A 16,474-nucleotide genomic window follows, 5' to 3' on the forward strand; every position below is an offset into this window, starting at 1 on the left:
TATATAAAGGATTGGGTTTTTTTAAGTGTTAAATCTTAATCTTAATAAACTTAATATATATATTTTAAATAATGCAGACATGAGATTGGACCTATTTTGTATAAGACTCGATTTCATTTTATCATATATATGAATTTATATTCTACTGTAAATGTAAAAAGTTATCTTAAAAAGTTATTAGGCAAATTAAGTATTTCTTATTAAAAATATTTTGTATGGTCATTATTATTATTATTTTCAATAATACTAGTCATTTATTGGCTCTAGGTAACTTATAGTTATAAGTTTGACTTACGAATATTTTAATTTAGAACACTATTTTAAATCATGTAAATATTCACTTATTTAGAACTCATCATAGCCTCTGGGTTTTATCCCACAGTGTACCATAACTTCCCAAATACAAACCCTTATATGTTATAGAATGCAACCAAACCTAAACCTAAGACTTTTTTTTTCAATTGACATAGTAATGGATATTTTCAATAATCACACATAATGTGATGATATCAATATATGTCATGTTTTCCTTGACCAATGATTCATAAAGCATCCAAAATATGTACAAAAGTATAAAAATAATAATACAGCATGTAAGTAATTTTCTTTTATGCAAATTCATTAAAAAAATACTTTTAGTTTATTTTTATTATTATTTGATATGTATTTCTTCATATTATAGAAGAAAGATGTTTAAAACAAAATAAGAATTCAAAATAAGAACTGTAAATAAATAACTATACATTAAAAGACAAATAAAGAATAAAAATATAAATTAACAAGAATAAGTGTAATTCAAGATAAATTAAATGACATAACTATGAATAACTAAAAAGGAGAGAGTTGAATCCAAAGTCTCCTCTCTTACCATCAACTTTACAATTAAGACATCTAATCACTTTTAGTGTAGAACATGAAATGCACATCTCAAATCCATTATGCATGTGTGAACATGAAATACACATGCTGCATGCTTCAATTTGATATACATGTGTTGTATATGTGCAAGAACAAAAAAATGCTCAAATCAGGTGTGTATGTGGGCCACATGAAATGCACATGCTTAAATCCAACTTGTTTCCTTATTTTTTAGGGCTATGATAAAAGCCTAATCGAAAGTTTGCTTTAAGATAAAATAGGGTACTCTAACTAAAAGAGTACAATTTCTTTCTAATAATTTTTTAAATTTTTTACCAATATGCGTAAATCATAATTAGAAGCTTTACTTTAAATAAAGAAATCTCATTTAATATTGTCAAAAAATAATTATTGAAGTCATGAAGATAGGCTTATATTTTTTTTATTTTTTTAGAAATCATTCTTACAAGCACTACTATTTTAATTTTTTTTCTCGAAATAATATTTATAAGCACGTTTTCAATATATATATATATATATATATATATATATATATATATATATATATATATATATATATATTTTGAAATTGTGATATCTAAAACACAATTTTGTGTTTTTTTAATTTTGGCTTAAATACCTTTTTGGTCCTCATTATCGTAGTGTTTGTTGCGGATGGTCCTCATTTTCACAGAATGTTTAAAATGGTCCTCATTTTAACCGAATGTTTAGAATGGTCCTCATCTTCGCAATTCGTGTTTTATTTGGTCCTTTTCTGTAACGTCGTTTAAATCATTAACGGAACATTGTACAGGTGGCACGATTTGTATTAGGGTGTGTTACGTGTAATGTACAGGTGACTAATTAACGTTAATTTTTCAATTTAGGGGAAATTTTGCAATTAGGGAAATTTTTTTATCTTCGTCTTTCTTGAGTTCAGATTTGCAGAGGAAGCAGCTAATACTTGTCATTTCATCATTGGATTGCAGTTGCACTTGCACTCTTCATAGTGGATGCAAGAGGCAAACCCATAACCACCATGCTCGAGGAAATCAGAGTTTATTTAATGGAAAGGTGGGTCACCAAGAAAAAAAAGGTTACAACTTTTGAAGGAAACATTTGCCCAAAAGTCCTTGACAGACTACATAAGGAAAAGGAGTTAACCAAATATTGGATCCCAAGGTTAGGTTTTTGTGTTTTTTTAACACAATCAACTTATTTGTGTACTGATATGTGTAATGATATTTGCAGTTAGTCAGGAGAAAAGATATTTGAAGTGAGGCACATATCCATAGTTGGAGATAAGTACACAGTGAATGTGGATGTTCAACATTGCAGCTGTAGGAAATGGTTTCTGACTGCTATCCCTTGCTGCCATGCTATTGCAGCAATGAATTTCATCAATGTCAATGCTGAGGACTTCATATCAATCTGTGAAGAAATATATCAATACATCATCTTTCCAGTCAATGGTGAAGTCTTATGGGAAAGAACTCCCTACCCTGACGTCCATCCACCACATAAGAGAATCTTACCAGGAAGACCCAAGAAAAAAAGAAGGTTGGAAGGGTGGGAGTTGAGAAAGGATAACACACAAATCAACAAAGGAGGTCAAAGAAAAAAATGTAGCATATGCCGTCAGATTGGACATAACAGGAACAATTACCCAGATAAGCCTGTGGATGAGCAGACTACAACACCTGCTGAGACTGCACTGGATGCCCAAAATGCTGAGAATGCACCAACTGCTGAAACTCAAACAACTCAACCACCAAGGAATGAAGTGGAGAGTCAAGCAACACCAATACCAACACCAGAAGAACCATCTCAGTAGTTTAGGATGAAATTACAGATTAGGAGGAGACCATGATAGCAGCTACAAACGTCTTAGTTATTTTTTAGGATTTCTGATGTAGAATTCATTATTGATGTACTGCATTTTGACTTTCCTTAAACTTCGTTCAGTTTCACTTTTGCCAAACATTGATGTAGTGCATTTTGATGAGGATGAATTAATGTTATGAATTTAACTTCTTCCAGACTTATATCAATTTAATTTTTCCCAAACTTAAATCAATTTCACTTACTTCAATGCTCAGATTAAGATGTCATTTTGAACATGTTGGGACTAATATCAACATAATCAAACTAATTCATTTCTTCATTTAACAATAGTATAAAACAGATTGGACTTTAAAAGATTACACACAATAACAGTACGAATAATACAATAACAACTCAAGTGAACCCTATTACTAATTGCACTCTCTTCTCAGCAACCTTCAATGACTTCTCCAAATCATTAATCTGTCTCATTTGTGTCATGATGATGACATCCTTTTCATCAACACCACCATTTGAAAAAGTTGCAGCCCACATTATTGGAACCACCACTCTCTAAATCAATAAATCAAAAATTAAAACCAATTTATTATTAACACAAAAATAAAAATAGATTGTACCCAAAATTTTCTACCAATATTCTTTGGAGTTCTTGTCATCCTCAAAGCAGTCATCTCTCTGCAACTACAAATAGGGGTTAATTCGTTTCTCGTTGAAACATCAATAGTGCACGAAGTGATACAACACGGTTGCCTCCAACGATTACAACCAGAGGTAAAGGAAGAAGATTGGGACCGTAACATACCTATATAATGGGATTGCAGGAAGAAGAAGATTGCAGCAATACCAATTGGGAATGGAGGAACAAGATTGCCAAAACTCACCAATTGCCCAAACATTCCCTACCAAAACCCTAGCTCACTTATTTATTTCCAAATATCTAATTAAGCCACCTGTACAGTACACGTAATACACCCTAATACAAATCGTGCCACATGTACAATGCTTCGTTAATGATTTAAATGGCGTTACAGAAAAGGACCAAATAAAACACGAATTGCGAAAATGAGGATCATTCTAAACATTCGGTAAAAATGAGGACCATTTTAAACATTCTGTGAAAATGAGGACCATTCGCAACAAACACTACGAAAATGAGGACCAAAAATGTATTTAAACCTTTAATTTTTTATTTATTTTTAAAAAAATTAATACCTTATCAAAATCGGATTGATGGTATAATTTTTTTTGCCATGGTAAGTTTTGTATTTATTGAAGGATTCGGTAAGGTTTTTTTAAATTTGATTAAGAGGACACATTTATACAAAAGAGCTTATTTACTTGAGAGTGGAAAAGTACTAGTAGTTCTATGAAATCTCAAATTTCAGATTTCATATAGAGTGGTGAGCAAAACTTGATTCATAGAAGTTTGTTGTGATTGAGTGAGAATGAGTGTAATATACATTAACAATGATAGCTTATATAAATATACTAGATTGAGTCATTGAGAATGATAAGAATATCTAGAAAATGAAAAAGGGAAGATTAGAAAAAACATGGTTACTTTGTTGGTCTTCATGGAAACATGTTATTAGAGGCCATAAAATTTAAATATTTCAGTTCATGATTTCAAAAAAATAATAAAATTAAAAAATATATGAAAAATGTGTTTGTAAGATTTATTTTATATATATATATATATATATATATATATATATATATATATATATATATATATATATATATATTGCAAAAAACATTTAAAAAAAATAGAAACAGTACAAAAGAAAACATAGTACTTTAGGGGTTGGCATGATATGAAAATTCACGTATAGGTTAAGAGTGTCAACTTCTTTCAAAGAAAGGAAAGTTGAAACTATCAAATGTACGATTCAAATAACTTGCTATTAGCTAAAATTAATTATATGCAAATGTCATATTTGTATGAATACAAATAATTGATAATATTTTAATAATTATTAAAAATAAATAAATATTATTAACAAATATTAATATGTGCATAAATAATATCTATACCTACTATATAAAAGGATATCTCATTTTGGTGTGCACATCACTATTTCTAATTTTATCATTTAATAAAGAACTATTTTTTTAAAATTAAATAGTTATCGTATATTTTTACCATTTAAGTAATCATTTTGTTAAATTAACTGTTTCATTCATTTAATTTTTTTTAAATTAATCATTTTTTAAACTAAAATAAGCATCTTTAGTAAAAAAAAAACTTATCTAAAAATAAATAAAAATTATTTATAATAAATTAAAAAAAAATAGATAATAAAAAAAATGTAGTAGTAAGATTGTTGGTAAATCTTTTACGTAATATTGTGAAAGCAAAAGGTTAATAAGGTGAACCAAAGATTTGTTAAATTTTATATATCTATTGATAGTGAGAGAATATTAAAAGTCGATATGTGACGTTCCTTTAATTAGGATTATTGATTAAATGAGACCTTACATCACTTTTATGATAAATTATGTAGTACAAAATATATTAGTATTAACATATTTTAATATACTATTTTTGATTAAAAAATATTAATATACAAATTGTTTAGTTGGTAATAAATTAACTTTTGAATGAAAAGGTTATGATGTTTTAATTATTTAGTTAATAAGGTTATTAATTATTTAATTACTAATATATTCATTATTTAATTAGGAATTAAGTATATTTATAGTGTTTTAAATTAATTTTAAGCGGAAATTGAAATTAATCTTTTTAGAAAACTTTATCTACATCTAGTTTTCAATTATTTATAACCGTGTAAGTTTACTATATTTTACCCAATTCTTTTAACCATATTAAATGTATTAACTATATGTTAACATATAGCTTAATATTTTTTTATTTGAAAAAAATGTATAGATGATAAAATAAATACCTCATTAACAAGAAAAACTTACCTTTATTAATATTTTATTTGATTACTACTAAAAAATTTATATTACATTAGATTTTTTTGCAAATTCGTTAAAAAAATTGATAAAAAAATATTTTTTTGTCATTTTTTTAAGAATTTTAATTGAAAGATGTTTTTTTCGTGAATAATTATCTTTTACAAAATTATAAAATTTGTGAGCATTTCTTACAAAATTTATTAAGAAAAGTGTTTTGTATAAAATATTTTGTAAAAAAAGTAACAATTTCTTGTAAAATAAATTTCATAATAAAATTTGTAAGTATTTCTTAAAAAATATTCAAAGTTCATGTAAAAATGTCGCTTTTCTAATTCATTTAATATGAAAGAAAATAAATCATCTATATACATAAAGATAGAAATAAGTCAAGTAGTTGGATAGTAATTCATGAACTAGTTTATTTCGGGATTTTTTTCATGCTAAACTATTTTAAAAAAATGAGACCAACAATTGTATTAAAGTCTATTTAATCTAATAAAAAAAGTGAGAATCAACTTAGTCATCTAAAATGTATTTTGAATTTAACAAGACAATCTATTTAAATGTATAAAAATAAATATATTATTTTATTGTATAACATGTTTCATACTATATTAAAGTTTTATAATTATTTATATTATTCAATATTTTATATTATTGTATAACATGTGTTTATACTATAATGAAGTTGTATAATAATTCATCTTTTTAAATATCAATTACTTTAACACACTTAAATAATTACTCTTATGACTTTATTTTAAAAAAAATTGTCTTATTTAGAAGTCATATGTCAAACTGTTTTTAAATAAATAACCTTGTATGTCAAATTAAACCTTAAAATTATAGATTTATAAATGAATATGTTAGGCACATACTATGCAAAGTGAGGATCAATCTAACAACATACTCTAACATAGCCTATGTATACTTTGAAGACAAAGAACACCACAAACATTAAATTTAGTATTTTATTGAGTAACAATAAATGAAATACAAAAAAAAAAAGGGTTCTCAAAAAGTAACTTATAATAATTAACCACTAGAACATTAAAAATTAAATTAATTATATAGATTGGAAATACAAGTTGAGGTAAGCTACACTAACTAAATCCTTTATTAATTTGTAGGATACTATGTGCCCTTAAAGGTGTTTTTAAATAGATACAATTTGCTTCATTGCTTTCCTAACAAGGCACCCATAAAGTTTATTACAAAGTCACTAAGTCTTAATTTTTATATATTGATAAATTTTATCATTATCTATAAATTAAAAATTACTGTAGAAATTTATACATATTCCATGTCTTACTTTATAAAAATAATGTCAAACATCATTTTTCACGTTATATATAATGTTGTTTTACATAACTTTGATGAAATACAAAGACATATATAAATATATATATATATATATATATATATATATATATATATATATATATATATATATATATTAAGGAACAAACTAATTTAAAAAAAATTGAAAACAAAAAAATATATATTTAATCTTAATAAGAATTATAAAAAAATTATATTAAGGTAATCTAAACATATTTTAATGCAAACTTATTACAATATAATTTTTAGTTTTATAGATAATTATTTTTCAAATTCATTTTTAATCAAAATGAATTAATTATAGAAAGTTGACCATGGATCATGTTAAACAGAGTAACTCACACGACCCATGAAGTTAGTAGCACCATTACATTGACATGTAGACATTTGCATGGAAATTACATGAAGAATTTGGTGAGCCTTTCCATATTTGAAAAAAAAAAGATGGTAATGATTTGTAAGAATTAGAAGGTTTTGTATGAAGATGGCCAATTTTCAGTGGAAATAGGATCATAAGTTGTTTTAAGTTAAATAGTGCTTTTTACTAGGTTCAGATTTTTTACTGATTTTCATCATGTTATCTTCTACTATATCTTCTACTATATGATGTTGTCTTTTAATAAACATTAAAAATACATTGTGTTGATATTTTAAATATTTTGTTTATATTTTAAAACGTTAAAATCAGCAATAATCAATATATTATGAATGTACAATAAAAAAATAACATAAAAAAATAAATCCAACAGAAAATTCAAATTATTTCGATTTACCGTAACACATATCTCCCCTTTCTTATATGTTGATAATTTAAATTGACGTAAATAATTATTTTAATCTTACGAGATTAACTGACGTAAATCTTTTTACAACATTTATATTTATATGAAGTCTGAAAGTTACGTAATTTATTTAAATGACTAACATAACAAATTATAATTTGCATATGTATATACATAATAAGAAGTAATTCCTCAAAAGACAATCAAAATAAAAATCAATAAATTTAAATGTTAATTACAAAACTATTTATTTTTTATACCATCTTCTTGATAAAAAAAAAGTAGTTAATGTTAATGTTATCTACTATTGCAAATCACACATAGTAAACTTCTCTGTTTCATAATAACAAATATGGTTCTAAATTTTCTTTTACATAGATCAAGAAGAGTCAAAAGATAGTATAACAATTTTAGCAATCCTATTACTACCATTATATTCAATGGTGAATTATAAGAGGGGCAGGCGGGTGCTCTGGCCCCCATTTTTTTATTAAATTTTTTTACTTATGTATTTTATTTTAAAATGTTTTAAATTATGTATTATATATATTGAAAATGTTAAAAATTTATGAAAATTTAATTGAATATATATTTATTTATTTTATAAAGTATAATATTTAATATTAATAAATAATAAAACATAAATTAAATATAATAAAGAATTAAAAAATAAAAAAATAAAAAAATATTTTTTATTTTTTATATATTTTAGTGTTTTTTTACACTCATTTGTGTGTGTTTTTCTTTTGTTTATGAAAAAATAAAGGGTTAAATATGTTTTTGGTCCCTCAAGTTTTAATTAATTTTGGAATTAGTCCCTCTTCGAAACTTGATACCAATTTAGTCTTCATCTTTAAAAATGTGTGGATTTAGTCCTTATTATCAATTTTTATTAAGTTTATTTGATGTTTCAAGCGCATTTCATCATGATAGTATTTGAATTGTTTACACCATTTGACACACTTTCGCTTCAATGTTAACTTAAATATTATCATAAAATGCATTTACAATGTCAAATAAACTTAACAAAATTTGATAAGAAGGACTAAATCCACACATTTCTAAAGATGAAGAATTAAATTGGTATCAAGTTTCGAAGAGGGACTAATTTCAAAATTCATTAAAACTTGAGGGACCAAAAACATATTTAACCCAAAAATAAAAGAAATTAGACACAAACTCGTTATTTTTGCTCTCATCTCTTTCTTTACTCGTGTTTTTTTTCGTTTGTTTATGAAAAAAAAAACAATTAGACACAAACTCATTATTTTTGTTCTCATCTCTCTTTTTTATTCTCTTCTATTATCGAAGAAAAAAAATGTAAGTGTATTGTCTCACTTGAAGAAATATAAGTCTTTGATTTATTCATTGTTTGTAATATAGAAGAAAAAAGTAATGTATTATATGTTTTTTCATAACCGATTTTTAATTGTAACTTGATTATCATATATTTTGTTTCTAGTAATTACATATTTTAATTTTTATTAGTTTATGATAAATTATTTTTCAGTCTTAAGTTTATATATATATATATATATATATATATATATATATATATATATTGTAAAATAAAATGAAAGATAAATTTATTGTAGACAATTTTAGCTGTGATTCAATTACTTTTAGTTTTGTTTTAATTATTGATGAAAGATTTTAAGAAACTTAACTATTGATTAAAGATCTTAAGAAACTAAGGACAATTATTTATATACTTATATATACTTATATGTTTTATGTATGTGTATGAATTTTTTTATAGTTACAATTATACTCATGTTTTTATTGTATTAATAATACAAATTTTGAATGTATTATTTTGGCTCCCCCGAAAATATAAGTCAAGATCTGTCACTGATTATATTATTATTATTATTATTATTTATATAACCATTTCTTTACTCTAATGGTTCATTTTCAAGAAAAATAATCTTCAACCAAACCAATACAGCAACATTATGCTAAAAATATTAGTGGTAATATTAATAAAAAATTAATATAACATTTAAATGGTAAAATTAAATCCTCTTTTTCAAATACTCTTACTTATTACGGGAGTTATCTTTTTTCTACATTCCGTACGTGTCATTAAAATTTGATATCAGAAATTGATAAAATTGTTGAAAATATGAATGATATAAAGGATGGCTTCACTAAACATGCTACATACAAGTAGCCAATATTAGTTAACTTAACAAAGCATATATCGATCAATTTAATCAAAATATAAAATATAAATTATTCTCTAAGATAGTTTTAAATAAATTTACATTAAAAGTTTGATTTTATATTTTTTAATATAATAATTAATCATGTTAGAAAAAATAATTATATTAAGTAGAAAATCTAAATTAGTTTTTCTCCAAATTTTACTATTTCTGCCTCCAACCCTCTCCTACCATTGTTGACTCTTGGATTTGAATCATCTAATGGTCTAAAATAATTATGTTACTATCAATATAATTAATGAAAAAAAAAATTGTAATAGACTGATTATTTTATTAGTATGTTGTCAAATTTTTGCCGATAGCAATATAATTACTCTACACAAGAAAACAAATGACTGAAGATGATCGAAATCATTTTTAATCAACATTGTGAGTTTATTCCTACATAAGAAAAAAAATCTCACTGATAAAATATAATCTCTTATTTATTTAAAATAAAAAATTGAAAAATCCATTAACTCTGCAAATAAAAACATGAATGAAAAGTCTTTTTTGATGTTCATAAACCAGTTATGGTGAATGAAAATGCATTTCATAATAATCTAAAGAAATAGTTGGTGCTGCTGTCATACTTAACCAACATTCCACCAACCTTCTTCATGAACATTGGTAACCACAAATTAAAAAGGAGTAAACAAGAGCTGCATTTTGGAACAGAAAATACAATTGAATAGCTTCATATAATAAGCAAACGTGCAAAGTCACCTAGATCTATTTACAGGAACCATAACCAAAATCACCAATTTCTATACAGAACACAATTGTGGTGACAGCCTAAAATTTTCAGAACACACTCAGATACAACCACCTACTGTTACAAAAAGACGTGCTCTCTCTACAAATCAAACCTCGAAAACAGAAGGTTTGCTATTTCTGCAACTTCCTAAACTTGCTACGGATAATCACAATGAGATGACTCACCTCACCATACAGAATAAACTTGTGCTATATACACAACTAACTGAATTTCTTACTTCCCTTCAAAACATTCAAAACTCTCTCTAGTTAAGTCAAGTTTGGCATTGGCACTGGGTTTGTTCTATATACACTTCTATGAATGTAGTTTAGGCCACAGCGGGAATGCCAGAATTCTGACAATCCCTGTTGAGGCAATCAAATCCTTCTACTCTAACTGCAGCTGGTTTAAGTCCAAACTTCATCCTAGCACATCCTCCTTTGCGAGATGCTGAAGATGGAGATAACAAACCAGAAGGCGAGGAAACTGTTGATACAAGAGTGTTCTCTTCATTCCCAAAGCGAGCATCTTGGATCAATGGATTCGCAGCCCGAACTGGAGGAGAACCACAAAAGTACGGAGGAGAGGAAGGTATCTGGTTGGAAAAATCCTCCCAGTAACTCTCCTGTTGAAGGCAAAACTAAAATTAATCAATCAAAGATCACAAACAACATCATCCGTTGCAGAAAAAGCAATGGCCATGACAATGATCAGCTTTCCCATAATAATAAATAAAGAGCAAGTATCAATATAGCAGTTGTAATCAAGGGTGCGGTTTTGTCGCCATAGTAAAAAATTACAGAACAATACAGCCAATTACTGTTGCAGAGAACAAAACAACTTTTTTTGACGTGGTGAAATCGCAATTGCAGTTGAAGACCGTTTCATAAAACCTTGCTAAAAAATACTACTACATGTCTTCAAGCTCAAAAACATCTAATCAAAAATGGCTATCTAAATATGCAACTTTGAAAATATCACAAGCATTCTCACATATAAAATGCATTCTTAAGAAACAAAAACAATTCTTAAGATAAAATTTACATGCCATCTGACTGTTCTTTATTCTCCTTGGTTAAAACATAAGCTAAATAACTTGTAACAGAGTCATCTCTTACCCTCTTAAGAACAATGTCAAGTAGTTCTGCCCCAGCTTTTGAATCAGACCCCTCAGCTTGTTGGCTAATAAACATCAAAAAGCAAACAGATCAGGTATTCCTTATGCAGAAAGTATGTACAATAATGGAATCAACAGGCAAACAATCAATTGTAAAACTTACCCAAAATGCCATTTCACTGGTCGAACAGGCAAGTTCGTTAAAACTCCAGCTCGGCGTGGCTTAGGGCAAAATACAGGGCCATTCTGATCAGCAATGGGAAGAGAGCCCCTCATCTCTTCACGTGCTGAGAAGGCATTCTGATGAAGATTATAACAATTCATCCTCAAAATTTGCTAGCTTCCACACTTGAACACCTAAACCAAGCCAAAATAGAAAATCAGGAAATGTAAACAGAATACTCGAATTTCATTTTATTTCCAAAAGGAAATGATAGCACACAACCCAGCTGCAAGTTACCAACAGATCCATTTAGCCAGATCAACTAAATGCATCAAAATGGAAAATAGAAGAATTAAAAATCTAAACTTCAAAACCAAAAGCCACCACCCATTTCACTGTTTCCCGACTATCTACAACCTAAACAATGAGGTCGAATCAGTGCACAAATCAACAGCAGATCTGAGAGTAGACTATGAAAATGTTAAATGTTTGTCTTTTATTTGTTATGGGTAGATCAAGAAGTGCCAGGATAAGTAAGGTACACAAAAAAACCAAACTTGGGGTTATGTTAAACAACAATAATCACTAACACCATCTTACAAACAGCTAACAGTCACAAAATTAAAAGGGGTAATAAAGATATAGAGAATAGATCTTCAGATGGGTAATGAAAAGAATGCTAAAATTAAAAATAAAAAAAAAATAAAATGAACAAATCAAAGTACAGTACATATCCTAGAGAGAGAAGGAGAGAGAGACCTTTGAGGGTATCCTCCAAATGAAGAAATCAACGAAACTGGAAGGGCGAGAGGAAGGGGACCTTATGCTCACAGCAATCCTATTTAAGGTAAAGCAACGAAGCTAGCATGAACGAGGAACACGCTTAAACGACGTCGTTATGTTGAAATCATTACTGAGCTCGGTCTTCTAAATTTTTTTGTATTATGTTTAAAATTACAAACTATATTAGGATACTATCACGTGCAAGCAAATGTCAGATCAATTGAATTTTTTTATACCAAATTGTGAGTACACAGTTACGATAAATACTTAGAGAGAAAAATATATATTTATGAGAGATTAATTTTATATTTAATATATTTTCAGAAGTCTTAAGATTAAGCAACCATTACAACCGTGTAAATTAATATAAAATTGCTGATTTAAAATTGTATTTTGTTGATAAGTAGCCGGTAAACTAGTGGAAAAAAAATGAAATTAAAAAATTTGTATGGTGTCTTGTGTTCCAAACAGTGCAAAGTTAGACCATTTTTCGATGTTTTGTAACTGTTGCTTACATAAATGTGTTTTTTTTTTTTTTACCGTTGCTCAACTACCACAACATTAATGCAATCTAAGGAAAGCCATCTTGTTACATGATTTGATTAAAGTTGAGAATTAATTTTACAGTAACCCAAAAACTATTAATTGAAATTATGTATATTGAATATGGTTTAGTTTATATGAGTTTAGAGCAATAGCGAAGGGGGATTATTTAACTAGCTATTTGAATCTGAAGTTGAAAAGCTTATTGTAAGAGAAAAAATTTTAACGTTTAGTTTTTTCTTTTTTTTTTAAGAGAGAAAAAATAGTTTGGTCTTTAAGATGTTACACTTTTATTTAAAGTTTCCTCAGATAATTATATTAGGATGATCAAACATTCCTAAAATAATGTGCTTTTAAATTCATTGGATGAACTATTATTAGTAAGCATGATACCACTCAATAGAATAAATGATTTTTAAGTGAAAAAAAAATATATAATTAATTTTATCTATTCGAATTATTTCATCTCAACAATATGATACCGCTTATATGATAAATATTTTCTCGATTATAAGAAGTGAGGTTGTTTAATTCACTCTTAATTATAATAATAATAATTATTATTATACTTTTAGATGTATCTTGTTTTGTATATGTTATTTTTGAACTAAGGTTTCAAAGTTATGAAAGTATATTTATATAAGAAATATTTGAAGGCGTCTAAGATTAGTAATTTAAATGGGACATGAAACATTGTATGCATATAATCAGAGTGACATTATTAGGATGTGTGGAAAATATTAAAACTCAATTAGGGATACGAAATGTGATACACGAATATAAGAATATTATAGAAATAAAAAGTAAAACAGAGAGTAGAGATAAAAATTAAAATGATATGAATGAATGAATGTTAATAACATGTATTAGTCTTCATCTGTATTAAAATATTATTACATCAAGAATATGTAATATAAATAAATAAAACATTTATTTAATAACCTTTATATCGAAAATGTTGACAGAATTATTAACTATTTAAATATAATAAAAGATAATGTGTTTTGGTTAACTTACTTGAACCTGAGGCAAAAGCTAAATCAAGTGTCTAAACTATGAATGATGAAAGTGTTTACATATACTAAAATGAAAAAGAAAAAACAGTAATAAAAAAATGTTATATGGTAATGATTCTGACATTGAAAACTAGAACAGAAGAACAAAAGTAAAAGGTTAAAGAAGGTGGCGAAGGTGTCTTTTTGAGACAAAGAAAGCATTTTGCGATGTTTGGTTTGTGTTGTATGACATGATATCATGATATGACCCTCAGACTTTGAAATTGGCTTCCACCTCATCACCCACTCACAACCCTTTGACCTTTTTCCGTTAAAATTGGCCAACCATTTTCTCGGAAAATGTCACACTCTTCAATGTGCTCTTATCATCACATAGTCTTCACACTTCCTGAAATCGATAAAAATCAAATTTTTAAGTCTTCAAACCTAATTTCACTTCAATTTTTATGCAAAAAAATTGTGGTGCTATGATGAACGTGGACACACCCGGGTTTTGCGTAAAGAAGAAACAAAGTGTGGTGATCTCTGAGATCTTGCTTCACTTGTTTATGCATTAATGCATGAAGAATTTTGGAGTGTGGCACGTGCTGTCACTATTCTTCTCACCTTCTCACAACAATAATAAAAGTGACCAAACATGTGCTATCTCACTCTTTTCATTATATACAGTATTTCTGAAAAAAAAAGTTTAAACAATGAATTGATATATATCATATATAATCTTAAATATCTCAAGTCTTGGTTTTACTGATCTAAATTACCTATTATAGTATATTATGACATAATAAGTCTTGGTGTTATTGAGTTTCATATATCAGATCTAATTTCATTTTTTGGTTTTCATTATGTTTTTCTCTATTAACAAATTAAAAGAAAATAGTTTTAGTTCTAAAATACGTTACATTTAGTCAAATAATTACAAACTAACATATTTATCTTATTATTTAGAATTCTCTCTACAATTGCAGAAACATTATAGCTGTATCAGATGATCCCTTTAATATTATTTGGATACTTTTACTTATTCTTTGTTGTCAAAATAATTACATCTACTTCAAATTTACAACAAATAAGATTAGTTAACTAAGTTGATATGTTTAAGGATTTATATTCATATCACAGTTGAAACATTTCATAAGTTTAGCAACAATTGTCAACACAAAATCGTCTAATGTTCATATCAATAAAAAAATTAATGAAAATGACTAGTATTGTCACATTTTATTACATATTTCACTCACACCACAACATTATATAATATCATAAAACGAATAAATAATAGCTGACTTCCATTATTTTGAAGTTTAATTTTTATCTCTACTAAGCTCCACATCCTCAAAATCTAAAAGAATTCATATTGATGACTTGAATACATATTAATAATCATTTATAGATAGAAATTCGTTTTGGACCCAAAAAAGTTATGTAAGAAATTTTTTTAACATACGATAGTGACTAAAAAAATAGATAAAAAATAAACTTACTCTAACTCAAATTTTAAACGGGTATACTTGTTGTCCTAAACCAGAATTCTTATGGTGCACTTTAATCTTTCAGATGAATGAATAAATTGAACAGAATTTTAGAAAAAATATATAGGAAGAGAAGAAAAATATTTTTAGAAACATAATAATTCTTTTAAAATGAATTTTTATTAACTAATTTTAGTTTTCTATTTGTAACTCGAATTTTTAAAATAAGATAATTTAGTTTTACTTATAAAATCTCCAATAATATTATCGATTAATATTGAAAATAATTTTGACCAAATGATATCAAATTATATATCGAAGTCTATTTTGATTTTCTTATATATATATATATATATATATATATATATATATATATATATATATATATATTAAAAAATATATGAAAAAGTTAAAATAAATTATACTAGTTAAAAATACTATCATATTAAGTATAAATATATAAAAATTCATTTTTGATCTACATTATTATGAATAAACCGTTATTATGATATAGGCTAACTATTAGTTTTGTTTATATTTAAACTACAAGAGATGATTTTATTGGTTTATAAAATAATTTAATTTTAGAGGTGATTGAAATTTGAGAATAAATAGTATTGATTAGAAATTAATTATTCATCAATGTTCACCATTATGAAACCAATTCAATC

At 26.2% G+C, this 16,474-nt stretch overlaps 1 protein-coding gene across 1 annotated transcript; it reads right to left on the minus strand.

Moving 5' to 3' along the window:
- Nucleotides 1-10,619: 10,619 nt before the first annotated feature.
- LOC114183501 (uncharacterized) lies at nt 10,620-12,887 on the minus strand. The gene is made up of 4 exons (XM_028070537.2): nt 12,749-12,887; nt 11,990-12,183; nt 11,828-11,891; nt 10,620-11,334 (listed from the first exon to the last, which is right to left on the minus strand). The coding sequence occupies exons 2-4, from the start codon at nt 12,148-12,150 to the stop codon at nt 11,038-11,040; spliced, it is 522 nt and encodes a 173-aa protein (XP_027926338.1). The 5' UTR covers nt 12,151-12,183; nt 12,749-12,887; the 3' UTR covers nt 10,620-11,037.
- Nucleotides 12,888-16,474: the final 3,587 nt, after the last annotated feature.

Source organism: Vigna unguiculata, chromosome 5 (assembly GCF_037176805.1).
Source record: "Vigna unguiculata cultivar grain cowpea cultivar isolate G323 ecotype 2 chromosome 5, ASM3717680v1, whole genome shotgun sequence".
Classification (NCBI taxonomy): domain Eukaryota; kingdom Viridiplantae; phylum Streptophyta; class Magnoliopsida; order Fabales; family Fabaceae; genus Vigna; species Vigna unguiculata.

Bases quoted from the DNA above. Each gene is read 5' to 3' on its own strand.
- LOC114183501 (XM_028070537.2), bottom strand. From the start codon at position 12,150: ATGAATTGTTATAATCTTCATCAGAATGCCTTCTCAGCACGTGAAGAG. The intron at 11,892-11,989 runs GTAAGTTTTACA...GATGTTTATTAG, and splicing joins CCAGTGAAATGGCATTTTGG to CCAACAAGCTGAGGGGTCTG. The intron at 11,335-11,827 runs GTAAGAGATGAC...TGCCTTCAACAG, and splicing joins TTGACATTGTTCTTAAGAGG to GAGAGTTACTGGGAGGATTT.